The 27000-nt window shown below is 42.3% G+C and overlaps 1 protein-coding gene across 2 annotated transcripts in view; it reads left to right on the top strand.

Annotated features, from left to right (window-relative positions):
- LOC311140991 (DNA repair protein XRCC4-like) overlaps nucleotides 1-27000 on the top strand; it is a 91551-nt gene that overhangs the window by 34216 nt on the left and 30335 nt on the right. For both annotated transcript variants that reach the window (XM_084176261.1, XM_084176260.1), the window contains exons 5-7: nucleotides 6892-7056; nucleotides 7900-8018; nucleotides 11616-11760. In XM_084176261.1, the coding sequence (XP_084032387.1) occupies nucleotides 6892-7056; nucleotides 7900-8018; nucleotides 11616-11752 (421 nt within the window). In that variant the 3' untranslated portion in view covers nucleotides 11753-11760. The remainder of the gene's footprint in view (nucleotides 1-6891; nucleotides 7057-7899; nucleotides 8019-11615; nucleotides 11761-27000) is intronic.

Consider the following 27000-nt stretch of genomic DNA (forward strand, 5'->3'; position numbering starts at 1 on the left):
AGTGAGGGCACAAAAAAAGGAAGTCACTTTCTACTTTTACGATGCAGTCCACTTGACTGTGAGTTGTTGGGCATGTGCTCCTCATCTTAGGTCTACTCCCTATCCCTCTCCAGCGGCTCTTTCCCCTGAGACTCAACAATGACATCATCACTCAATGACATCATCACTAGCCACCCAAGTGAGAGGAGAGAATTTCCCACGTCCAGGCCACAAAGATGACTGGGGATTTCTGGGAATTTAGTTCAATAAATTAATTAATTATTTTTTCCCCTTTTCTTTTCTTTTTTCCCCTCCCTGATCCCTTGAGTAGCTGAAAAAGCCAGACAGTAGAGTGGCTCATGTCTGGCCAGGGTGGGGCACATCATCATCCCAACAACACCAACCCAAAGTTATTTCACTTTCAATTCAATTCAAAATGGCTTTAAAGCAAGTGAAATAAACTATTCACAAAAGTGAGAAGAAACAAAACATTTAAAAAAATAGAAAAAAATGTACAGTAAACATTGCACTCATAAAGGTTTCAAAGGGATAAAGACCTTTTCAAATGTATTATTACATTATTGCACATAGCCTTTCTTCTCTCGAGAGCCAGGTATGCCTATGGCGGCCTCTCTCACGGAGTCTGTACATAGTCTGTACATAGTCAAGGTGATGCTGTAGGCCAGGGTTCCCCAACTGGCGGCCCATGGGCCGCATTTGGCCCGAGGGTGATTTTATTTAGCCCCCCAATGCATAATAGAGAGATGTGATCATATACATATGTAAGCAAGGTTTGAAATGATTATGTTTTAGTAAAATATATCTGTTTTGGGCTTCTTGCGGTCAATTTCTATTCTACAAATTATTTCTAATTATGTTCCTGCCCCCTGACCATCCGCTCAAGAAAAAGCTTGGCCCCCTCGGCTGAATCTAGTTGATGATCCCTGCTTTAGGCCCTCGTTGGTCGGGGACAGAAGCAGATGATCTGCAAACAGTAAACATTTTAGTCTAGTAAGGTCAGGCCGGGTGCTGCAGACTGTTTTAGTGCCCTCGCCAATTCATTGATATATGCATTACCAGTCAAAAGTTTGGACACACGTACTCATTCAAGGGCTTTTCTTTATTTTTGCTGTTTTCTACATTGTAGAATAATAGTGAAGATATCAAAACTATGAAATAACACATTGAATCATGTAGTAACCAAAAAAGTGTTAAACAAATCAAAATGTATTTTATATTTGAGATTCTTCAAAGTAGCCACCCTTTGCCTTGATGACAGCTTTGCACACTCTTGGCATTCTCTCAACCAGCTTCACCTGGAATGCTTTTCCAACCGTCTTGAAGGAGTTCCCACATATGCTGAGCACTTGTTGGCTGCTTTTCCTTCACTCTGCAGTCCAACTCATCCCAAACCATCTCAATTGGGTTGATGTTGGGTGATTGTGGAGGCCAGGTCATCTGATGCAGCACTCCATCACTCTACTTCTTGGTCAAATAGCCCTTACACAGCCTGGAGGTGTGTTGGGTCGTTTTCCTGTTGAAAAACAAATGATAGTCCCACTAAGCGCAAACCAGATGGGATGGCATATCGCTGCAGAGTGCTGTGGTAGCCATGCTGGTTAAGTGTGCCTTGAATTCTAAATAAATCACTCAGTGTCACCAGCAAAGCACCCCCACACCATCACACCTCCTCCTTCATGGTGGGAACCACACATGCGGAGATCATCCGTTCACCTACTCTGCGTCTCACAAAGACTCAGAGGTTGGAACCAAAAATCTCAAATGTGGACTCATCAGACGAAAGGACAGATTTCCACCGGTCTAATGTCCATTGCTCGTGTTTCTTGGGCCAAGCAAGTCTCTTCTTCTTATTGGTGTCCTTTAGTAGTGGTTTCTTTGCAGCAATTCGACCATGTAGGCCTGATTCATGCAGTCTCCTCTGAACAGTTGATGTTGAGATGTAAAGCATTTATTTGGGCTGCAATCTGAGGTGCAGTTAACTCTAATGAACTTATCCTCTGCAGCAGAGGTAACTCTGGGTCTTCCTTTCCTGTGGCGGTCCTCATGAGAGTCAGTTTCATTGTAGTGCTTGATGGTTTTTGCGACTGCACTTGAAGAAACGTTCAAAGTTCTTGAAATTTTCTGGACTGACTGACCTACATGTCTTAAAGTAATGATGGACAGTCGTTTCTTTTTGCTTATTTGAGCTGTTTTTGCCTTAATATGGACTTGGTCTTTTACCAAATAGGGCTATCTTCTGTATACCTACCTTGTCACAACACAACTGATTGGCTCAAACGCATTAAGAATTAACTTTTAAGAAGGCAAACCTGTTAATTTAAATGCATTCCAGGTGACTACATCATGAAGGTGGTTGAGAGAATGCCAAGACTGTGCAAAGCTGTCATCAAGGCAAAGGGTGGCTACTTTGAAAAATCTCAAATCTCAAATATATTTTGATTTGTATAACACTTTTGTGGTTACTACATGATTCCATATGTGTTGTTTCATAGTTTTGATGTCTTCACTATTATTCTACAATGTAGAAAATAGTATAAATAAAGAAAAACCGTTGAATGAGTAGGTGTGTCCAAACTTTTGACTGGTACTGTATGTTGAAAAGGGTGGGGCTCAAGCTGCGTCCCTGTCTCACCCCACGGCCCTGAGGAAAGAAATATGTGTGTTTATTGCCAATTTTGACTTGTTTGTGTGCATTATTTTTTTATATTGTATGTTTTCCACTCAACACCGCTTTCCAACAATTTGTATAGCAGACCCTCATGCCAAATTGAGTCAAATGCTTTTTTGAAATCAACAAAGCATGAGAAGAATTTGCTTTTGTTTTGGTTTGTTTGTCAATTAGGGTGTGCACAGTGTATAAAGTGCCTTCAGAAAGTATTCATACCCCTTGACTTTTGTTGTGTTACAGCCTGAATTCAAAATGGATTAAATATTTAAATAAATTCACTCATCTACACTCAATACCCCATAATGGCAAAGTGAAAACATGTTTTTAGAAATCTTTGCAATAAACCACTTCTCCAACCTTTTTGTCCATATAACAAAGAACCAAGCGCAAACCCATATACAGTACATGATCATTTGCCAAACCCAATTAAATTGGATGAGCTACAGGAGAAAATACAGACCCTCCAACCCAAAAAGGCCTGTGGTGTTGATGGTATACTTAACTAAATAATAAAATATACAGACCACAAATTCAAATTGGCTATTCTTAAAGTCTTCAACATTATTCTCAGCTCTGGCAACTTCCCCAGAACCAAGGTCTGATCATCCAAATTCACAAAAGTAGAGCCAAATTTGACCACAGTAACTACCGTGGAATCTGCGTCAACAGTAACTTCTGAAAAATCCTCTGCAGTATCCTCAACAGCAGACTCCAACATTTCCTCAGTGAAAATAATGTCCTGAGCAAATGTCAAATTGATTTCTTACCTACAGTAAATATCGTACGACAGACCACATATAGTGCCTTCAGAAAGTATTCATACCCCTTAGCTGTGTTCGAATACCCATACTAACATACTGTATACTACATACTTAATGAGCATATACTATATACTATTAGTTCATTTTAGTATACTGTAGGTGAACGGTATCCTTTCAGTTGAGCATACTAGCGCTACGCCTGTCTACCGGAAGTTGATGCTGTTGTTACGCAACCTCTTGCTAGCTTGTTAGCATAACAAATTACTAGCTAGACATTTTACGTCTTTGGGTGTGTTCGTAAATTCAATCTGGAGTGCCAGAGTGCACTCCTGCCGTTTGTAAATTCAGAGCGTTGTCAGATTGTCTGTTCGTAAATTCAGAGCGTTTCCCTCTCGGAGCGTTCAGAGCGCACACTGGACGATCTGGCCGAGGAGTAGGGTTGATCCGAGCGTTCTGACTATCACAACGGCAGGCAAGCACACAAGCTAACTGGCTAGCTACTTCCAGACACAAATGAGAGAACACCTCACTCTTACCATTTTACTCGCCCTAGCAGAGCTGGTTAGGCTGTTTTCATGTTATCCAGAGCGTTGATGACTGTAACTGTGCTGCTGGCAACAATTTAATTAAGCTTTTTTGCCTACGTTTACTGACACCGGCCATATTCAATGGGTGTTGAGCATTCGTAAATTCATCAGTTATTCTGCGCTCTGGCACACTCAGACGAGAGTGCCCTGAAATTGGAGTAGATAGCCAGAGCGAATTTATGTCCATTTGAGAACGAACAACGACGATACAACTTAGCTAAGAATAACGTGAATAATCAAGTCAATAAACGTTGGGTAGTTAGTTAGATATCATATAGTTAATATACTGGCAAGTTTGATGTATTAAGTAGCCAACTAACATTAGGTAGCTAGCTAACATACCAGTACCTAGTACTGCTGTAATGATAAGCTATGCGGTTCGTAAGGATAGCATAGCCAAGAAATTGTCAGCCACCATAACGTGTAGCGTAACTTATTTGAAAAGTCATTACTTTATTACATTGCTCAACATTTTCTTAACATTTGTCATAATTAGTTAAAGCAATGAATTTGTATTCGCTCTCGTCGGACTTCGGCTGCATATTTTCCACCATTTTCTTCAAATCTGAAAACGTTGTGAAGCAACTCCCATTTTCTGAAGAATTGCATTATGGGCCTTAAAGGCACGGAAATAGTGTCCACTGCTTGTATACTTTGTATTTTGTCTAATGTAGTACGACTTCCGGGAACTTTCGGCATACTAACTCTATCCATACAATGACAAATAAGCATACTACATACTCAATTTACGTCACAAATAGTATGGTTAGTACGGTTAGTATAAGTATTCGAACACAGCTCTTGACTTATTCCACATTTTGTTGTGTTACTGAATTCAAAATGAATTACACACAATATCCCATAATGACATTTTTACAAATGTATTGAATACAGAAATAACTATTTTACTTAAGTATTCACAACCCTTTGCTATGACACCCCAAATTGAGCTCAGGTGCATCCAATTTCCATTGATCATCCTTGTAATTTACCCTGCCCCCACCCCCCAATGGACGTCTATCATTGTTACAGTTGTAAATATGTGTATCATTCTTTATTTTTATACTTTTTTTGGGGCGAGGGGTTGCATTTATTTCTCACACAGAATAGAATAGGTCAACTTTTGTACTATGGGGGATAGTAGATTGACATAGGCTAGTGCTTTTGCTGTTCGTTAGGGCTACGCATCTTTTGGCTGACAAAAAGTAAATGTAGACAGTTCTTCCGATATCTTCAATATGCACCTCGGAATTGGATAAGGACTCGCACGGTTGCGTCCCTGATGTGTCTGTCTTCACTTGTAGCCTGTGAGAAAGACCCGATAACGTGAGTGAGAGGTGCTTTGGAGCGCGCAGCACTCAGGGAGAAGGGCACAACTCAGCACTCCGGGCCAAGGGCACAACGGCCACTGGCCTCAAAAGGCATTCATTTTTTTAGGGTGCATTACGGCCACACAAAGGGGATGCCACCGTGAAATACGAGGCATTATCAAGTACTTGTCAAATTGTGAATGAGAGACAGCCTGTGCAAGTGTGTACAGCCTGTCCAAAAAACAAAGCAGGGCACATGCCTTTCAAGCGACTTTTTTCAAATCATCATTAGAGTTGCATCATGCAGCCTTAAAATGTATTAAAAATCGAAACATACAGCCCAGCGTTTGTAGAACAACTAAAGTTACATAAATAACTCTAAATTAAGCATGAAGGAGTACCTATTCCTTTGTAACCGCTCAACACAGAATAGCCGCATGTGCGCACTCCCTCAAATCGTTTGGAGAAAATATCCTTTCTATTTTATTCAGCTTTGTTCAATTGTATTCTTCATACTATAAAATAATAACGGAATTCTAAGAAAATCTTGTTTGCTAAATGAACTAGTGTTGCCCAGAGCCATTTGGCATAGCCACATCAGGGCTAACATAAGGACAACTTAGAGTATACTATTCTGTTCTTCTGAAATAGACTACATTTTCTTCATATCATGCTTCTTTAGACCTGTCTAAAATAAATATTGGATTTGTTGTGAAGGCGTAGGCTAGATTACATGGATTTATTAGACTTTGTAAAATGTAGATGTTCCAAAGGTCTGCATCAGTGGCTTGTAGGCTATGTGTAGAAGCTAGGAGATGCTAAATGTGTTTATGTTAATGAACGGTACATTCTGTGAGACCAATAGTTATTTGCTTGACAATCACCGGCTGACAACATTTTGTGACCGCCACAGCCCTATCCCTGGGTCTGGAAATGATTGATCTCCCCCTCTAGGATGGAGAAGTTGTCTTGATTAAAGTATGGGGATTCTAGTGGGGGGATATAGGTACAGTAGCACACAAGGACATTGTTCTATTTTGAGATTATTTCCTCTTTAATTTCTAGCCAAATGTAAAAGTGTACTGTTTTGATTAATTTAATGGAGTTAGTGAAGTCTGATCTATACCAAATAAGCATACCCCCTGAGTCCCTTCCCTGTTTCACACCTGGTCATTTGGTGGATGGGACTACCAGCTCTCTGTAACCTAGAGGGCAACCAGTGGGTCCATCTCTTCTATACCATGCTTCTTGCAGGATGACAATGTCTGTATTTCTGATTTCTTTGGTGAAGTCTTGGTTCCTGCTCTTTAGGCCAAAAGCAGATGACCTCAGACCTTGTAAATTCCAGTATCTCTCTGTCTCTCTCTCTGTCTCTCTCTCTCTGTCTGTCTGTCTGTCTCTCTCTCTCTCTCTCTCTCTCTCTCTCTCTCTCTCTCTCTCTCTCTCTCTCTCTCTCTCTCTCTCTCTCTCTTCTCTTTACTTATGACATTTTGGCATTAATAGTGTGCGTGCATACACACACACACACACACCACTAATGTGATGATACCACCTGTGATCCCCAGTCTGGAGCAGCATGTCCAGGACATAGAGACGATGGAGGGAGACCTGTTCTCTCGTTTCATCATGGTGCTCAACGAGAAGAAGGCCAAGATCAGGGCCCTGCAGGACACCATCAGACACTTCCAACAGCAGCTGGACCAGGGTGTGGAAGAGCAGGAGAACCACCGGTTGGACAACAATTGCATATTCCAACACACCGTCGGGTTCTGTGTTTTGTCTTTATGTCCCCCGGCCCCCCTGTCTCTTTACCAGCTTGTCAGTCTCTGACATAGGCCGCCGCATGATGATTGTCCTACAAAAAGAAACAGACAATCGGTGTGTCTTTTGACGGACTAACTTGTCTGAAAGTAATTGACTTGAGTTGTACTTTTGACGGACAAAAACAGACAATGATGTACGTCATATATAATTTCATCATGCGTTTGAGTGTGGCTGTAGCCATAGTCAGCCCAAGGTGGAAAGACAGCCACCCTACTGTTGAAGTTAGTTAGAGGCCCAAGTGACACATTTATTGAGCAGGCCAGCTCAGACCTGTGTATGGGACTGTGTGTTTGTCTCTCTCTCTCTCTCTCTCTCTCTCTCTCTCTCTCTCTCTCTCTGTGTGTGTGTGTGTGTGTGTAACTGAGCAGACAGTGGCTAATATTTTTTATATCTCCCTTCAGTCCAGTAAGTCCAGTCCACATTACAACGAAAGCTCTACATGGGATACTGTCGGAATAGTTTACCCCATTTAGCTGCTCGAGCTTGGCTCTCTTGCTGTCCCTCATGGTCTTGGATTGAATTTTACTCAATTTAGTTTGACTTTTCCTTTCTTGTGTAAACAGGAAAATCTGTTGAGATTTTAAATGAAATTTGAATTGATTGCTAATGTCAGAAAAAGATAAACAGATGTCAAAAAAATATCTCATTATTGAGAGAGATGTCAATGATGGCCCCAAATAAAGTGTGATGCCTCAGTGAGAAATCCCTCCCTCTCTTTGTCCCTTCTCCCTCACTCTGTCTCTCTGTAGGGTAACTGGGGTAACTGTCAAATCCAAGGCTGGTGACAGTATTAAAAAGGACCAGAAGGAGGAGGACGACCTGCCTCAGAGCTTCCACCCGTCTCAGGCACCCACCGTGCTCATCAGAGGTTTGTTTGTGTTTGTGTTTGTGTGTTTGTGTGTGTTTGTATTATGATATTCAATTTTTTTCCATCAATACAGCAGCCAAATACTGAAACTCATTGTAATTTGGACACAATGACAAGGCTTGACTAATGAATTTGCTTAAAACACACAGTTTATGTTGATTCTGTGGCTCTCTGTTATTACATTAGCGTTTTGTCATAGGTGTTCTTCCATTGGTTCCCTCTCAGATGCTTTCCAGATGCAGCATGGCACATACCCATTCCAAAATAAATGCACTTGTTTTTTATTTGAAAGGGTTTAATAGGTGTAAAAAATATGGTGAAATCTCACCTAGCCTATCAGAAGGCAAGGAGATGCTTTTGCCATATTCAATGCACCTATCCTATCCTTTCAGATCTCCACAAGGGTATATGGGATTGGGTCTAGGAGTCCATTTGGAATTAGGAGTATGACTATAAAAGGGCATTGTGTGTCAATCAATCAAGCACCCATTGGTCTGTGGAAGTGTCATTTTGCCTTAGCCAATGCCCACAGAGAGGTGCCAAGAAGCATCCTTAACCACAGGGTTCACCTATAGCTTTCTAGATCACTGTCCAGTCTGGAACACTGACACAGCAGTTTCTCCCTGTGGTAGAATCTGATTCATGTGTGCTCTATTAAGTTACAGTAGTGTGACCAGCAGTCTATTGGTCCACTCCAGCACCACGAGCTCAAGCAACATTTTGGGTGGGATGTTTAACTAGGTTTCATTTTTTGCCCATTCCCTTTACTGCTCATGATGCCATAGGTTGTGATATGAATCACCATGACGACATATAGGTCAGGCTTTCCCAGTCCATGTCTGCGAGCTCCCAAGTTTATACATGTTCATTTTTACTGCTCCATAAACTCCACATAGCAACAGAACTGATGCTAGAACAGAGGTTTAGAGTGAAACTCCATCGCCTGGGGTATTGGAGGTCTGGAAAGCTCTCACCAGTGAGTCATGAACCCACCGTGTGAAGTCCTCTCTGCTTCCAAGGGGTTCAGCACGCCCGCCTGCGAGGTGGTCCCCCTCTGCGTCAGTGAGAGCCAGTGTGATGTCACACAGGGTGTGAGTCCTAGCCCTAGCCACTCTACTCTACGGGAGGAACCAGGGCCTCCTTTCTCAACGCCTCCTTCTGTCTGGTCCAAACCCAGCAGAGGGAGGAACCAGGGCCTCCTTTCTCAACGCCTCCTTGTGTCTGGTCCAAACCCAGCAGAGGGAGAACCAGGGCCTCCTTTCTCAACGCCTCCTTGTGTCTGGTCCAAACCCAGCAGAGGGAGGAACCAGGGCCTCCTTTCTCAACGCCTCCTTGTGTCTGGTCCAAACCCAGCAGAGGGAGGGAGCAGGCGGTTTTGAAACGCAACACAGTCATGGTTCTCTCATCTGTACTGTAGCATCGGGCTTAGTTGTGGTGGCTCTGTCCAATGGGTCGGTCTATTCTGCCTATTCTGCACTGTTCAATATTCTCAAACTGACTATATATTCTCAGACGGGCTCATGCAGTGTGTGTTTATAACCGCGTTTTCATGCGAGTAAAGTCATACAGGTAATTTGTTCATTCAGCATGGTGGGATCTTTTTGTGTCGGTAAAGTGTATTATGCGAGAAATGGCGGTGGAAATGCCTTTATGCGCAAATACTGATATAATATCCATCCCACTACAACTCGGGAAACCATGCAGTTTATTAGGCTACAGATGAAATAAAGCTATGAGTTTGATGGTCCTTTCCAATACATAACGAGGGTCTTATTTTGGTGACATGATGATTGATGCTTGACTGCAGTTTGAAAAATTCAAATATTCTCGCTCTTATCCATAATAATCTCGTCATGTAGACTAGCCTACCCACACAGCCTACCCTCACTGTATCTGGGAGCTGTTGGCTAGAGCGCACGTGCCAAGACCAGAGTAGGCACATTTGCTCTTTAACGCAACAGCTTTTGGGACAAAACATACCAAACAATCTGTAAAGTTGAAAATGCGATGGAAACATATTGAACTTTAGATTTTTATTCGGCACATAAAAAATTAAGTGAAAAATTATATTTTGTGTGCACTACGTCATCACGCATTGATTTTTCTCAGCGACAAGTCCGTTTGGTGGAAACACCATTGGAAGGAAACTGTCTATTTTCTTTGTGCCATTTTAGAATATTCGCATGAAAATCAGTCGCCATGGAAACCTAGTTTATGTGTGCGTGCCAGCTTCTTCTGTGTTTTTGTGTTTGTCTGTGAACAGGACCAGACCAGAGTAACCCTATGTGACTGTTTTGACATACTTGACCCTAGTTAACCCATGTCCCTCTGTGAGTGTCCGGGTTTGTGTTTTCTTCTTGATTATGGCCTGATAAGAGAGAGTAGGATGACAGACAGAAGTGTTAGGGAAAAATGAAATCTAGCCTGTAATCTTCCTGTCGTTTTTCTGTGCTCTGTAATCGTCTACATGTGACTCCCTGACACACTCTTACAGGAAGTACATTTAGTACCCAAAGACCTATGGAGATTAAACGAATGAGAGAGTGTCAGGGCTGAGTGAGAGAAGGGTAAGGAGGGTTAGTTGTGTGAGATTGTCTGAAAGGCATTGGGAGGTAGAGAGAGAAGTGGGGATGATGAGGGGTCGTCCTTTAGACTATGACAGAACTCTAAACCTACGGCTTCCCCAGATTACCCCCTGTGTATTCTATAATGTATGTAGGCTACATTAAATTAGGCACTACAGCATCACCCCTGCTCTGCTAAGGCAAAAGACTGGTTTCTTCTGTCCAGAGAGATAGATGAGAGGGAAAGGGATTAAAGGTGGAAACAGTGTTGTTACAACCTGGGGAGGTTTTCAGCATCTCAGTTCATCAACTGTGGCCAGTCACTCTCCTTGAGATCAGCTGACAATAATTTCTGACCATCACTCATCACGACACTGGCAGTTCCCTGTCTCAGCATGAAACCGTAAAAAAAGGTTAGAGGGCTAGGGCTAGGTGTGTGTCTGTGTGTTTTTCTTCAATGTGTTGGTTTATGGTTTATCAGTGTATGCGTGGGCTTGTGTGGAATGTGAGCTCTTTAGTCCAGATCTGAGTCAGTGGATGGCTGTAGAGGTCACCAGGGGTCAAGAGGTTATCTGAGGTCATCCTCCCAAAAATGTCCTCCAATTACTCTACAAAGGAGACAGTAGGACAAGCATGTGAATTGGGATTAGGACCTGGGTTGGAGTAAAGAGTTAGGGTTAGGATAATAGGACCTAAGACACAGTCATCTGATACATGTGAATTCAACCTCAAGGGGCAGTTGCATACGTAGGTGTAATCTGGTTCCGTACAATCACCTTTTTATAGACCTTACATAGACCTTTTCATAACCTTGGTGTGTTTTCTGCCATTGTGAATGAATGAGCTCATGACAGAATGTAGCCTTGAATGGCCCTTCTACCAAATGACCTCTTAATGCCCCCCCTTAATCACTTTACAGCCAAACTGACTTCAAGTAAATACATCACCTCTGACTATTGACACCACCAACAGCTTTGAGAGGGTGTCTTGCATGTAATTTGTATTTATGTGTGTGTGTGTGTTTGTCACCCAGACGTTTCAAGCCAGACGAGCTCTATGGAGGTAACTGTGAGTGACAGCAAAGATGTGTTGCCCAGCTGCAAGCATGGGCTCTGTTATCCCCAGAGCCCAGAGTCAAAGGTCAAGAAGCCCTCTCCAGACCAGAAGTAAACTCACAGGTTAGTGCAGCAGCCAATGAAGCCCTAGTATGGTAGTTGTCAAGATCAGAATGATCATATTCATTACCTTTGACCTCCTTACCACCATTATTATTGTCAAAATGTCATATGTCAACATTAAATTGAATTAATATTATTATGATTTTGGCATCATTGACATCATACATTTATCAATATGTATGATACTTAGGTAAGTGAGTGCCCAGTGTTATTTAGCAGTTGAATACCAGGTATCCATGACAAAAAGTTATAGTATAAAATCAGGTCTATACAATCACCCCTGAACACTCATACTAATATCATGCATATAAAGCCTGAATGAATATCTATTTGAGGCATTAAATGATAGCCTACGTCAAAACTAGCAGCTTGGTCATCTCAATAATTTTACTGAACCTTGTAGTAAAAAAATGTGATTTTCCTGTGTTTTATATTTCCACACTATGAGGTTAGAATAATACTGTCAATTGTGAAAATGATGATAATGCCCTTTTTAGTATAAGAGTTGTTTGAAATTTCAGACTGTTGTGGTGGGATGGAGTTTTGGCCTGCCTGGTGACATCAGCCGTCGGTAAATGAGTTAATTAACCAATAAGAAAGAGTTCCAAACCTCTCTGCCAATAACAGCTAGTTTTCAGTTTTCCCCTCCCTACTCAGACCACTCCCAGACAGTCCTAGCAATATTCTTTCTTGAGAAATTGCTCTTTTTGCTAAGAAGCCATTTTTGTTTATTTTTGACCATTTTAATTGACAACAATCACAGTAAGGTACTTAATTGTTACCCTGAAATGATTTGATATTGAGATAAAAACGGCTGTATTGGAACTTTAACCTTTCTCTCTTGCCCCCTATCTTACTTATTGCACCTTTGTGACCCCTTGTGGTGTTCAAAACTATTTTCAGCCTTCACATTTTCCTACAACGTTCACTAATACAATTTACGGTATGCAAACATCCATAAATAATGCAAATTAACCATTAAACTGATTTGATGCCTACATCAAACAAAGAGTACCTTTTTGTGTGTCAATCAGGCTTTAAAGTTATTTCGGCATGAACTTGATATTGCTATTTATGTAATTAATAATAATAATACATTATCACTGAAGGGTCTTTCAAGGTTGAGATAAAAAAAAAAAAAAGACATACAATAGAAAATTTGATTTAGGCCCTAATCCTAAAACTTTTCATGGTTGTTTGTGTAACCTGGGCGGTGAGGCCACTCCTCCACATACACAAAGAGGCATTGGGAGAACAATTTCACCAGTAGAACTAATGGCACATAATATCAACAGTAATTAATTAATTCAAATTGAACGAAATCCAAATGCCCCCAAAAAGTGTATTCAGACTCCAGAGTGCTATATACTCCCCAATTTGGGGTTAAAATGATCTGGAAATGAAGTAATTTGGGGTTTTCTGAGTGGACAGTTTCATGCAAAGAAAATGAGTGGTCTGTTGGTTTGTTGGTGGGTGGATACTTGCAAATCATTGCTCTCTGTCAAAGTGCACTGTCGTAATGGGCTTGAACATGGTCCTTAGCTAATGGCAGAGGGCCAATCACACTTTCTGAATGTAAATGTGATTTTATGATTTGGTGTTTGCATTTTGTTACATTTGAGCCTGTTCGAGTTTAAACTTAGTATTGGTTCTTCCTCTGTAGACGAGTCTGTGATAATTACTCAACTCTAAAGCTTTTAGTGTATTTTTTGTTTGTTTTTCTTCTATGCTTGCTGCCTCCAATTCTCAAATGAATTTGCATCACATCACTTCCTCTCGCCTTGTTTTTGAGAACTCCATCACTTCTTCCTCAAGGTGTCAGCAAATAAACAGCCACCCAAAAGACTGCAGCTGAACACAATGACGCAGCATGTACAACAAGGCGTTAACAGCTGCAGCTCATTATCTCCAGTATAAACATGCAGTTCTCTCATTTGCACCCTGGCCAGTTCAAACGGCCGTAGTTAATTTGTTGTTACCCTCTTTTTCTCAAACAAATATCACGGTTGCCCGGAGTGGAATACTCAGTGTAATTTAGCCCTGGCCCATGCACTGCAATGGAAAAGAAAACCGATCTGCGATAGTGAGCAGTGCTCGTGGACATGTCTCTCTTTCTCTCTTTCTTCCTTTCCATCCATTGCTCCCTCTTTCTTTCAAACATTGCCCCTTTCTCTATCTCCTCCTCCCCCCACCCTCTCTGTATGGATGGACTTCAGCCAGAGCTCCCAACCAGCCTGATTAGAACCTTCCTTAGTGCTGTGGATGACTCCCTGTAGACCATGACACCTCTCCAGCCAGGAGACCGGTCACTGTTGACAAGTGAACCCTCACACCAAAACCCACAACAACGACAACTATGCAGCTGTCTTATGGAGTTGCGTCACCATTTGATCACATTATTTTTCATTCATATTGAGTGACATGTCATCTGGTCACATTTGTAACTGTTAGATCTTTGTTGCTTGTAGAAAATGTACACAACATTTTCAGTAGAATTTTATCTGGCACTGGTCTCTTGACAAGTTGCATCTTGTCCTCCTGTAATTTGTACATCTTGATCCAATCAAAAAGGTTACAAGGTTGACTTGACTTGCCTGGCTACCCAGACTCCTTGCTCCGGCCAAACGCTACGAAATGTCCACGGACGTGAGTTTCTTCACCGCAATGAGTCTGAGTACCTCCCCGACCCTTCACCAAATGCAAACACATTCGTGGCCGTCTGATTGGTCCAGAAACCGATGGGTTGGGCCATAGCCAGAACACATATGGGTAAAGCGTCAGTTTGAAAATCCGTCATTGGCTTTGATACTCTGATTGGTTAGAGACGATCCAATCGCTAGTGACATTGTTTTGTACACAAAAACGACTTCAATGATGTCAGGCTCTGACTAAAGTATGTGGTGAATGACAGAGCAGCGGAAAAATGTAGTGCGAGTCGTCAGGCTATGATTTGACACCATCCCGGCTGTCAAAGATGGGATGGTGTTAGAAAATGGCGCCGACAGAGAGGGCTGCCTCGCTTCTAGTCCTTAGGAAACTTTGCAGTATTTAGTTTTTTTAATGTATTATTTCTTACATTCTTAGCTCAGAAAATCTTAAGTGTTATTACATACAGTCGGGAAGAACTATTGGATATCAGAGCGGCGTCAACTTACCAACACTACGACCAGGAATACGACTTTCCCGAAGCGGATCTTTTGTCCGCACCACCCAGGGCATTGGAACTGATTCCAGAGGCCGACCCAAAACAACGCCACCGGAGGAAAGGCAGCCGGAGCGGTCTTCTAGTCAGACTTAGGAGGCGCGCATACCACCCATCGCTTCCGAGTATATTACTCGCTAAGTCCAGTCCCTAGACAACAAAGTGGACGAGATCAGGGCAAGGGTTACTTTCCAGAGAGACATCAGGGATTGTAACATACTCTGTTTCACGGGATATACTGTCCCCGTCCATACAGCCATCTGGGTTCTCAGTACATCGCGTCGACAGGAATAAACATCTCTCCGGGAAGAAGAAGGGTGGGGGGTTTTGTTTCATGATTAAGGACTCATGGTGTAATTGTAACAACATACAGGAACTCAAGTCATTTTGTTCAGCTGACCTAGAATTCCACACAATCAAATGCAGACCGTATTATTTCCCAAGAGAATTCTCTTCTGTTATTGTTACAGCCATGTACAGTGGGGGGGAAAAGTATTTAGTCAGCCACCAATTGTGCAAGTTCTCCCACTTAAAAAGACGAGAGAGGCCTGTAATTTTCATCATAGGTACACGTCATCTATGACAGACAAAATGAGAAGAAAATATCCAGAAAATCACATTGTAGGATTTTTAATGAATTTATTTGGAAAATTTATGGTGGAAAATAAGTATTTGGTCACCTACAAACAAGCAAGATTTCTGGCTCTCACAGACCTGTAACTTCTTCTTTAAGAGGCTCCTCTGTCCTCCACTCGTCACCTGTATTAATGGCACCTGTTTGAACTTGTTATCAGTATAAAAGACACCTGTCCACAACCTCAAACAGTCACACTCCAAACTCCACTATGGCCAAGACCAAAGAGCTGTCAAAGGACACCAGAAACAAAATTGTAGACCTGCACCAGGCTGGGAAGACTGAATCTGCAATAGGTAAGCAGCTTGGTTTGAAGAAATCAACTGTGGGAGCAATTATTAGGAAATGGAAGACATACAAGACCACTGATAATCTCCCTCGATCTGGGGCTCCACGCAAGATCTCACCCCGTGGGGTCAAAATGATCACAAGAACGGTGAGCAAAAATCCCAGAACCACACGGGGGGACCTAGTGAATGACCTGCAGAGAGCTGGGACCAAAGTAACAAAGCCTACCATCAGTAACACACTACACCGCCAGGGACTCAAATCCTGCAGTGCCAGACGTGTCCCCCTGCTTAAGCCAGTACATGTCCAGGCCCGTCTGAAGTTTGCTAGAGTGCATTTGGATGATCCAGAAGAGGATTGGGAGAATGTCATATGGTCAGATGAAACCAAAATATAACTTTTTGGTAAAAACTCAACTCGTCGTGTTTGGAGGACAAAGAATGCTGAGTTGCATCCAAAGAACACCATACCTACTGTGAAGCATGGGGGTGGAAACATCATGCTTTGGGGCTGTTTTTCTGCAAAGGGACCAGGACGACTGATCCGTGTAAAGGAAAGAATGAATGGGGCCATGGATCGTGAGATTTTGACTGAAAACCTCCTTCCATCAGCAAGGGCATTGAAGATGAAACGTGGCTGGGTCTTTCAGCATGACAATGATCCCAAACACACCGCCCGGGCAACGAAGGAGTGGCTTCGTAAGAAGCATTTCAAGGTCCTGGAGTGGCCTAGCCAGTCTCCAGATCTCAACCCCATAGAAAATCTTTGGAGGGAGTTGAAAGTCCGTGTTGCCCAGCGACAGCCCCAAAACATCACTGCTCTAGAGGAGATCTGCATGGAGGAATGGGCCAAAATACCAGCAACAGTGGGTGAAAACCTTGTGAAGACTTACAGAAAACGTTTGACCTGTGTCATTGCCAACAAAGGGTATATAACAAAGTATTGAGAAACTTTTGTTATTGACCAAATACTTATTTTCCACCATAATTTGCAAATAAATTCATAAAAAATCCTACAATGTGATTTTCTGGAGAAAAAAAATCTCATTTTGTCTGTCATAGTTGACGTGTACCTATGATGAAAATTACAGGCCTCTCTCATCTTTTTAAGTGGGAGAACTTGCACAATTGGTGGCTGACTAAATACTTTTTTCCCCCACTGTATATACTGTATTCTATAATATCGTAATAATGTTTACATATCTTCCATTACCCATCTCATGTGTATATACTGTATTCTATACTATCTATTGCATCTTAGCCTGTGCCGCTCTGACAATGACATTGCTCATCCATATATCCATTCCTTTACTTAGATTTGTGTGTATTAGATATTTGTTGTGGAACTGTTAGATATTTCTTGCTAAATATTACTGCACTGTCGGAACTAGCACAAGCATTTTGCACAAGCAGTTTGCAACACTCGCAATAACATCTGCTAACCATGTGTATGTGACCAATACATTTGATTTTATTTAAATGCCTCCGGTGGTATTCTCCACGCAGTGCTGCGGCAAAAACACACTACAGACATTTGTGATTTTGTGACAACAGTGACTTACCCTTCTCCAGTGCTTCCTGGGAAATGGCGTTGGGAGTTAATCACTTGGAAGACGCTGTCGCAATTCGAAGCCAAAGATATGGAAGCAATTTCTCAAGAGCTTGACTTCACCCCAGAGCTGGAGCTGCCAACTTCCAGGGCTGAGTTTTGAGTCAGACCATGCAGAGGCACACCACGGGGGAATGTCAGAGACGTGGAGACCACTCCCTTCACAAGGTGTCTAGTCTAGTCTGATAACACTAAGACCTGCCACCACAGTTCTAAAAAATAAAAATAAAAGTGTTTTATTGTCACATACACTGGATATGTGCAGTGAAATGTGTGTTACAGGGTCGGCCATAGTAGTACGGCGCCTCTGGAGCAAACTAGGGTTGTGTGTTCCCAGTGGTAAGGCTGATTAGGTAGCATCAATCAGGCTTGGGGAAAGGTCTGAATTTGTTGCTTGTGTGGTTTCTTAATTCCCTTTTGATGAATTGTTACAATACTAATTGCAGATTGATATGGCACCATTATGTCGTGATAACCTCAACTTGCACATATTTAGCGTGGAATGGTAGCGTAAAGGTTCAGAGTTTTACTATGACTTGACTTCGGCTGCTGTCGTAATCTATTGTATCATGGTCTGTTTTAACAGAATTGCTATTTTTATAAAGGCATTATGAGCACCTATACCTGAACTGTTGTTAAAGGCCCAGTGCAGTCAAAAACATGATTTTCCTGTGTTTTATATATATTTCCACACTATGAGGTTGGAATAATACTGTGAAATTGTGAGAATTATGATAATGCCCATTTAGTGTAAAAGCTGTTTGAAAAGACCGCCTGAAATTTCAGCCTCTTTGGGTGGGATGTAGTTTTGGCCTGCCTGGTGAAATCACCAGGCAGTAAATTAGGTAATAGACCAATAAGAAAGAGAGTTCCAAACCTCTTTGTCAATAATGACTCATTTTCAGTTTCCCCCTCCCCACCCAGACCACTCCCAGACAGTCCTACATAAATTATTGCTTGAGAAATTGCTCTTTGCTGAGAAGCTATTTTTGTTTATTTTTGACCATTTTTATTGAAAACAACCACAGTAAGGTACTTAATTGTTACCCAGAAATGATCAGATATTGAGATAAGAACTGCTGTATTGCACCTGAAAGAGAAGCTGCTAATCTCTCACTCTTTAAAAGAATGACCCATAAAGGATCCACAGTAAACCTGACACACACGAGACAGAGAGAAACCATGAATGAATAGTACATAAACTAGACATGTTTACTGGGAGCCCTGAGACTTGGCCGTTAAAATAGAACAGCATAATTTTCGGACAAATGTGGCCCAGATTGTGGTTATTTCCATAGACAATTGTTTTGCTTATTTTAATGGCTGAGGGTGTGTAGGAACGTGCACAGTTTTGATTTGGAAATATTGATACATCCCAAAAGAACTAGTGATATATTGTTCCAGCAGCATGTGGTTTGTCTTTTAGTGACCTGCCCTACTGAATGTCATAGTTTTTATTTATCTTGTCCACTGACAAGTTCTTGACGAGACTGCCATGATGTGGTAAACCTTTTAACTGATGGTAGTGTGGAGCATCCAATCCCCCTCTATTTCTCTCCATGGTGCCTCTGTGGCCTGGTCTACCCCGGAGGCGTCTAGCAGAGGACTGGGTCAGCATGCCCAAGATGGAGTCTGTCTGAGTGCTCCACTCCTCCCAGAGGCAGGTCAGGGGTCAGCGCAAGGTTTTTTACAAAAGTGGTAATGAAGCTCTGTGTCAGTCTGAACTTGTATCCCTCGCCCCCCTGCAGACTAGGATGATGATGCCCCCTAGGCACTGATCAAATCAAATCAAATGTTATTTGTCACATGTGCCGAATACAACAGGTGTATACCTTACTGTGAAATGCTTACTTACAAGCCCTTAACCAACAATGCAGTTTTAAGAAAATAGTTACTAAATAAACTAAAGTAAAAAATTAGAAAAAAGTAACACAATAAAATAACAATAACGAGGCTACCGGTACCGAGTCAATGTGCGGGGGTACAGGTTAGTCAAGGTAAAAGGGGTAAAGTGACTATGTATAGATAATAAACAGCAAATACAGTGGGGAGAACAAGTATTTGATACACTGCCGATTTTGCAGGTTTTCCTACTTACAAAGCATGTAGAGGTCTGTAATTTTTATCATAGGTACACTTCAACCGTGAGAGACGGAATCTAAAACAAAAATCCAGAAAATCACATTGTATGATTTTTAAGTAATGAATTTGCATTTTATTGCATGACATAAGTATTTGATCACCTACCAACCAGTAAGAATTCCGGCTCTCACAGACCTGTTAGCTTTTCTTTAAGAAGCCCTCCTGTTCTCCACTCATTACCTGTATTAACTGCACATGTTTGAACTTGTTACCTGTATAAATGACACCTGTCCACACACTCAATCAAACAGACTCCAACCTCTCCACAATGGCCAAGACCAGAGAGCTGTGTAAGGACATCAGGGATAAAATTGTAGACCTGCACAAGGCTGGGATGGGCTACAGGACAATAGGCAAGCAGCTTGGTGAGAAGGCAACAACTGTTGGCGCAATTATTAGAAAATGGAAGAAGTTCAAGATGACGGTCAATCACCCTCGGTCTGGGGCTCCATGCAAGATCTCACCTCGTGGGGCATCAATGATCATGAGGAAGGTGAGGGATCAGCCCAGAACTACACGGCAGGACCTGGTCAATGACCTGAAGAGAGCTGGGACCACAGTCTCAAAGAAAACCATTAGTAACACACTACGCCGTCATGGATTAAAAGATGGCAAAGATGGCAAAATAAGAAAAAGAGGCTTGCCTGGGCCATGAAGCACCGCCAGTGGACTACTGAAGACTGGAAGAAGGTCTTATGGTCCGATGAATTAAATCTTCGGTTCATCACGCAGGGTTTTTGTACGCCGTCGAGTAGGCGAAAGGATGGTTCCTCAGTGTGTGACACCAACTGTCAAACATGGAGGAGGAAGCGTGGTGTCGGCGACTTGCACCCCATCGAGCTGGTTTGGGATGAACTGGGCAGAAGGGTGAAAGCAAAGCAACTTACAAGTGCAACACATTTGTGGGAACTTCCGCAACAGTGTTGGGAAGAACTTTCCGAACAATATTTGAATTCCATTGTAGAAAGAGTGATACGACTGTGTTCGGCTGTTATGTCTGCAAAAGGTGGCTAACTTGATGAGTCAAAAATGTAGATTATGTTTTGTTAAACAAACGATTCCATGACTTATTTTTTGTCTCCAATTGTTTATTTCAATTGTAAAGTCCATGGAGAATATGAGCACCTCCTCCCAGCTGCCCACTGCACTGAGGCTAGGAAACACTGTCACCACCGATAAATCTACGATAATCGAGAATTTCAACAAGCATTTTGCTACGGCTGGCCATGCTTTCCACCTGGCTACCCCTACCCCAGCCACCAGCTCTGCCCCCTCCGCTGCAACTTCACCCAAATTCAGACAGCTGATGTTCTGAAAGAGCTGCAAAATCTGGACCCCTACAAATCATCTGGGCTAGACAATCTGGACCCTTTCTTTCTAAAATTAGCCGCCGAAATTGTCGCAACCCCTATTACTAGCCTGTTCAACCTCTCTTTCGTATCGTCTGAGATCCCCAGAGATTGGAAAGCTGTTGCGGTCATCCCCCTCTTCAAAGGGGGTGACACTCTATATTCAAACTGTTACAGACCTATATCCATCCTGCCCTGCCTTTCGAAAATATTTGAAAGCCAAGTTAACAAACAGATCACCGACCATTTCGAATACCACCCTTCCTTCTCCGCTATGCAATCTGGTTTCCGAGCTGGTCATGGGTGCACCTCAGCCACGCTCAAGGTCCTAAACGATATTATAACCTCGATCGATAAAAGACAGTACTGTGCAGCCGTCTTCATCGACCTGGCCAAGGCTTTCGACTCTGTCAATCACCGCATTCTTATTGGCAGACTAAATAGCCTTCGTTTCTCAAATGACTGCCTTGCCTGGTTCACCAACTACTTCTCAGATAGAGTTCAATGTGTCAAATCGGAGGGCCTGTTCTCTGGACCTCTGGCTGTCTCTATGGGGGTGCCACAGGGTTCAATTCTCGGGCCGACTCTATTCTCTGTGTATATCAATGATGTCGCTCTTGCTGCTGGTGACTCTCAGATTCTCCTCTACGCAGACGACACCATTTTGTATACATCTGGCCCTTCATTGGACACTGTGTTAACAAACCTCCAAACAAGCTTCAATGCCATACAACACTCCTTCCGTAGCCTCCAACTGCTCTTAAACGCTAGTAAAACTAAATGTATGCTCTTCAATCGAACGCTGCTTGCACCCGCCCGCCCGACTAGAATCACTACTCTCGGTGGGTTTGACTTAGAATATGTGGACAACTACAAATACCTAGGTGTCTGGTTAGACCGTAAACTCTCCATTCAGACTCACATAAAGCATCTCCAATCCAAAGTTAAATCTAGAATCGGCTTCCTATTTCGCAACAAAGCCTCCTTCACTCATGCTGCCAAACATGCCCTCGTAAAACTGACTATCCTACTGATCCTTGACTTTGGCGATGTCATTTACAAAATAGCCTCCAACACTCTACTCAGCAAATTGGATGTAGTGTATCACAGTGCCATCCGTTTTGTCACCAAAGCCCCATATACTACCCACCATTGTGACCTGTACGCTCTCGTTGGCTGGCCCTCACTATATATTCGTTGCCAAACCCACTGGCTCCAGGTCATCTATAAATCACTGCTAGGCAAATCCCCGCCTTATCTTAGCTCATTGGTCACCATTGCAACACCCACCCGTAGTCTGCTCTCCAGCAGGTATATCTCACTGGTCATCCCCAAAGCCAACACCTCCTTTGGCTGCCATTCCTTCCAGTTCTCCGCTGCCAATGACTGGAACGAACTGCAAAAATCTCTGAAGCTGGAGACTCTTATCTCCCTCACTAATTTTAAGCATCAGAGCAGCTTACCGATCACTGCACCTGTACACAGCCCATCTGTAATTAGCCCACCCAACTACCTCATCCCCATATTGCACCCCAGTATCTCTATTTGCACATCATCTATCATTCCAGTGTTAATACTATGGGCGTGTCTGAGGAACCAGTCTGACCTCTGACCCCTGTGTGTTATGACCTGATGATGCTGTTAATGACAGTACATTTACATTTTAGTCATTTAGCAGACGCTCTTATCCAGAGCGACATACAGTTAGTGAGTGCATACATTTTCATACTTTTTTTCATACTGGCCCCCCATGGGGATCGAACCCACAACCCTGGCGTTGCAAACGCCATGCTCTACCAACTGAGCTAAAGAGGGCCAGTAGGAGGCCATGCTGCTGCTAATCCCTCCACGAACACTAATCCACACTGGAATGTCCCACTCTGCCTCCCTCATAGAGTAGCTACTACTGTACATTATGTATATAGAGAACTTGAACTTGATTTCCTCAATCTGCAGAGACTCTAAACTTCCATGGAATACCATATTATGGCTTATATGTGTCAAAGCCAGAGTATCCCTGGCAGCTGAAAAGGTTAAGACTGGTAGTGAGAGAGCGTTGATTGCTATGCCAGCCTCAAATTAAGCTTCCAATGACCTGCTTATCATCTTAATTCACTTAAGTGTGCACCTGCACCCTTCTCTCAGTCCTGGTGAATGACAGTACTCTTCCTGCTCTGCTCCTTGTCCTGCCATGTTGGAGGAGTGAGACAGAGTGCTCCTTGTCTGGGGGATAGGTGTGTGGTGTTCGGACTGCTCACTGTGCTGATACTGTAATGTCTGAGACGGCTCCTGCAGTCAACAAGCAATATTTAGATAATGTTGTGTTCCCTGTACAACTTCTGCTCAGTGTCTTTAATGCGAGACCCAAACTAGTAGTAAATACAAGATTTCTAGACATTTCTACCAATAAGTCGGAGTTGGGGGTCTTGCAATATTCTGACACTGAAACAATTGTACTGAATAAACTGTTTCCTTTTACCCAGGCAGTCTGTTGTAGGGTCATCCAGTATTTTTAGATAACTATTGGAATGATCTTGCTTGAAAAAAACAAAACAATTATTTTTTTGTCTTTGTTGGGAAATGTTTTGAAAAGTCTTGGCACATACAAAGGTTCAGTTTGCTCCCAGAAAAATGTGGCATCATGGGTTATGTTTGGCTCTGAATCTGTTTTGAATCAATGGGACTTGAAAATCTAAAAAATGGTACTGACTGGTTTTTCTAGAAAGGAAGACCTTTGAACAGTTCAGTGCTCCTCTGTTAGGGTAACTTTCCTTTCATGAGTTTAATTGGTTTTGTTGGCCCAGCAATGTCAGACCACATTACCCATCAAGCTTGGGGTTCGCAGTGGGCAGTGCAGCTCTTCACGCCAGGGGTGGTACAGGTATGTAGGTCAGGCAGCAGGCAGGCTGTTGGAAACTGGAGGAATACATTTCAGGACATTACAAACGCAGCAGTAGGGCTTCCTTCTGCCCCTCTTTGAACTGACTGTGCCATCGTGTGTGTGTGTGTGTGCCATCTTTTGCCCTGAGGCTCAGGCCTGTAAGTCTGTTTAGCGCCTAAAAGGGAACATGATCTGCCATTTCACCAATGATCAGAAAGTGGCTACTGTAGCCTCTCAGTGTGAGTATGTATGTATGTATTGCATATGACTCCTGTTCTTTACAATTCACACATTATTGACAAGGAATATTGTGTCACTATAAGGACCTGTGGACTCATGTTTTGTGCTTAATTGAGATCCCAATCTATAAAGCTATTTTTTATAGAGCCTGTCCCGATTTGATGCTGCATGCAAGGGTGCAACCATAGAATTACGAATTAGAACACTAGAGCGGGCATTAACCTTCTTATGATGTTCCAAAGGTCAGCCTTGTTGGTCAGGGAGTTGGTCAACCATGGTTTGCCAGTGCTGTGAAAATACAGTGGGGAAAAAAAGTATTTAGTCAGCCACCAATTGTGCAAGTTCTCCCACTTAAAAAGATGAGAGAGGCCTGTAATTTTCATCATAGGTACACGTCAACTATGACAGACAAATTGAGGGAAAAAAATCCACAAAATCCCATTGTAGGATTTTTAATGAATGTATTTGCAAATTATGGTGGAAAATAAGTATTTGGTCACCTACAAACAAGCAAGATTTCTGGCTCTCACAGACCTGTAACTTCTTCTTTCAGAGGCTCCTCTGTCCTCCACTCGTTACCTGTATTAATGGCACCTGTTTGAACTTGTTATCAGTATAAAATACACCTGTCCACAACCTCAAACAGTCACACTCCAAACTTCACAATGGCCAAGACCAAAGAGCTGTCAAAGGACACCAAAAACAAAATTGTAGACCTGCACCAGGCTGGGAAGACTGAATCTGCAATAGGTAAGCAGCTTGGTTTGAAGAAATCAACTGTGGGAGCAATTATTAGGAAATGGAAGACATACAAGACCACTGATAATCTCCCTCGATCTGGGGCTCCACGCAAGATCTCACCCCGTGGGGTCAAAATGATCACAAGAACGGTGAGCAAAAATCCCAGAACCACACGGGGGGACCTAGTGAATGACCTGCAGAGAGCTGGGACCAAAGTAACAAAGCCAACCATCAGTAACACACTACGCCGCCAGGGACTCAAATCCTGCAGTGCGAGACGTGTCCCCCTGCTTAAGCCAGTACATGTCCAGGCCCGTCTGAAGTGCATTTGGATGATCCAGAAGAGGATTGGGAGAATGTCATATGGTCAGATGAAACCAAAATATAACTTTTTGGTAAAAACTCAACTCGTCATGTTTGGAGGACAAAGAATGCTGAGTTGCATCCAAAGAACACCATACCTACTGTGAAGCATGGGGTTGGAAACATCATGCTTTGGGGCTGTTTTTCTGCAAAGGGACCAGGACGACTGATCCGTGTAAAGGAAAGAATGAATGGGGCCATGTATCGTGAGATTTTGAGTGAAACCCTCCTTCCATCAGCAAGGGCATTGAAGATGAAACGTGGCTGGGTCTTTCAGGATGACAATGATCCCAAACACACCGCCCGGGCAACGAAGGAGTGGCTTCGTAAGAAGCATTTCAAGGTCCTGGAGTGGCCTAGCCAGTCTCCAGATCTCAACCCCATAGAAAATCTTTGGAGGGAGTTGAAAGTCTGTGTTGCCCAGCGACAGCCCCAAAACATCACTGCTCTAGAGGAGATCTGCATGGAGGAATGGGCCAAAATACCAGCAACAGTGTGTGAAAACCTTGTGAAGACTTACAGAAAACGTTTGACCTGTGTCATTGCCAACAAAGGGTATATAACAAAGTATTGAGAAACTTTTGTTATTGACCAAATACTTATTTTCCACCATCATATGCCAATAAATTCATTAAAAATCCTACAATGTGATTTTCTGGATTTTTTTTCCTCATTTTGTCTGTCATAGTTGACGTGTACCTATGATGAAAATTACAGGCCTCTCTCATCTTTTTAAGTGGGAGAACTTGCACAATTGGTGGCTGACTAAATACTTTTTTCCCCCACTGTATATTGTGTAAAACAATGAATTTGAAGAATGTATCTGCACTGTATGTGTGTTAGCTAGCTAGCTAGCCAGTTTTCGAGGAATGATTCTATAAATCTGTACAGGATAATCAATGGAAGGTGTATTCCATGATGCACTAGCGGAGTGGAACTAATCGTCCACGGAGTTGCGTATTTTTCCAGAGAACGCGTAGAGCCCCGAGTTTATTATACCTTTTATACCATGGCTATAATTTTTAACACATTAGCCACTAGAAATGTGTTCATTTGAAGGTAGAAATGTGTTCAATATCCACTGAAGTAGCTAGCAAGTTTACTACATAACTACAGTAGTTGCCTTGGTAACCAAACAGACTTGCTAGTTTAGCTAACTAAACCATTAGTCCTAGCTTGCTATTATGAACATCTACAGTGGCTTGCGAAATAATTCACCCCCCTTGGCATTTTTCCTATTTTGTTGCCTTACAACCTGGAATTAAAATTGATTTTTGGGGGGTTTGTATCATTTGATTTACACGACATGCCTACCACTTTGAAGATGCAAAATAAAAAAAATTGTGAAACAAACAAGAAATAAGACAAAAAAACAGAAAACTTGAGCGTGCGTAACTATTCGTTTTAATTCAGAAAGTATTCACACCCCTTGATGTTTCGAAATTTTGTTGCGTTACAAAATGGGATAAAATTGATATAATTGTCATTTTTTTCAACGATCTATACAAAATACTCTGTAATGTCAAAGTGGAAGAAAAATTCTAGAATTTGTAAAAATAAAAAAACCACTAATAAATCTTGATTATGTAAGTATTCAACCCTCTGAGTCAATACATGTTAGAATCACATTTGGCAGTGATTACAGCTGTGAGTCTTTCTAAGTCTCTCTAAGAGCTTTCCACACCTGAATTGTGCAACATTTGCCCATTATTATTTTCAAAACTCTACAAGCTACAGAAAACGTTTGACCTGTGTCATTGCCAACAAAGGGTATATAACAAAGTATTCAGAA

The sequence above is a fragment of the Coregonus lavaretus genome (genome assembly GCF_964263955.1).
Source record: "Coregonus lavaretus genome assembly, chromosome: 14".
NCBI lineage: Eukaryota > Metazoa > Chordata > Actinopteri > Salmoniformes > Salmonidae > Coregonus > Coregonus lavaretus.